At 63.6% G+C, this 1099-nt stretch overlaps 1 protein-coding gene across 1 annotated transcript in view; it reads left to right on the top strand.

The window, feature by feature from the left end:
• The first annotated feature begins 891 nt into the window (after positions 1 to 891).
• Positions 892 to 1099, top strand: part of DYNLRB1 (dynein, light chain, roadblock-type 1) — a 5985-nt gene continuing 5777 nt past the window's right edge. The window contains exon 1 of the mRNA XM_009999368.1: positions 892 to 984. Within this exon, the coding sequence (XP_009997670.1) occupies positions 892 to 984 (93 nt within the window). The remainder of the gene's footprint in view (positions 985 to 1099) is intronic.

Here is a 1099-nt window from a genome sequence, read left to right as displayed (position 1 = left end):
CTCGGGGGGGGTTAGGCTGCCTGCAGCTGTCCTGACAGACCTCCAGGAATGGGCCTTTCCTGAGGTGACTTCTGTCACTGCTGGGGGAGTTCATGAGGAGATGTGAGACCTTTGGGACTGGTGAGAAACTGCAGGGAAAACTGGAGTTGAAAAAACAAAACAGACAAGAAAAAACAGATCAACATTGAGGGTGCAATGGATGGTAAATGTACAGCTCAGCTGCACCCGGGCTGGTTAGTGCTGTTACCCTCTGTGACCACAGAATCACAGACTGGTTTGGGTTGGAAGGGACCTTAAAGCTCATCCAGTCCCACCCCCTGCATGGGCAGGGACACCTCCCACCAGCCCAGGCTGCTCCAAGCCCCATCCAACCTGCCCTTCAACACCCCCAGGGATGGGGCAGCCACAGCTTCCCTGGGCAACCTGGGCCAGGCTCTCACCACCCTCACAGCAAAGAATTTCCTCCTCATGTCTCACCTCAATCTCCCTCCTCCAGTTTTAATCCATCCCCCCTTGTCCTCTCCCTCCCTGCCCTTGTCCCAAGTCCCTCCCCAGCTTTCCTGGAGCCCCTTCAGGCACTGGAAGCTGCTCTCAGGTCTCCCTGGAGCCTTCTCTTCTCCAGGCTGAACACCCCAACTCTCCCAGCCTGTATCCAGCGCTGCTCCAGCCCTCCCAGCATCTCCATGACTCCTCTGGAGCTGCTCCAGATCAGGACACACCGTGTCAGCACCAGGGGGGGTCGGGCTGGTTCTGCCCGTGGGGAGGCGGGAACACTCGAACGCTTGTCCCGCAGGAACACCCCGGTGTGGGCGCCGGGAGCTCCGCGTGCGGGGCCGGGGCTGCTGCGGGTTCCGAGGGCTGAGGCTGCGGAGCCCTGAACATCCCCGGGGGATGAAACCGCCGCGGCTCCGGGATCCTAGGGAAGGATTCGTGCGAGCGGGGCAGAAACACGTCCCGGGCAGGGCCGGGGGGCCCGTCTGCCCTGTGAGCTCCGGCTGCTCCTGCGGGGCCGGGCTGACCCGCGGGCGGGACAGAGCGCTTCCGGGGTCACCGGCCCCGCCCCGGCAGGGGCAAAGCGCTTCCGGGGGCGCGGGGGGCG

This window comes from Chaetura pelagica, unplaced genomic scaffold, assembly GCF_000747805.2.
Source record: "Chaetura pelagica isolate M959 unplaced genomic scaffold, ChaPel_1.0 scaffold376, whole genome shotgun sequence".
Classification (NCBI taxonomy): domain Eukaryota; kingdom Metazoa; phylum Chordata; class Aves; order Apodiformes; family Apodidae; genus Chaetura; species Chaetura pelagica.
This window is presented reverse-complemented; position numbering and strand designations above follow the sequence as displayed.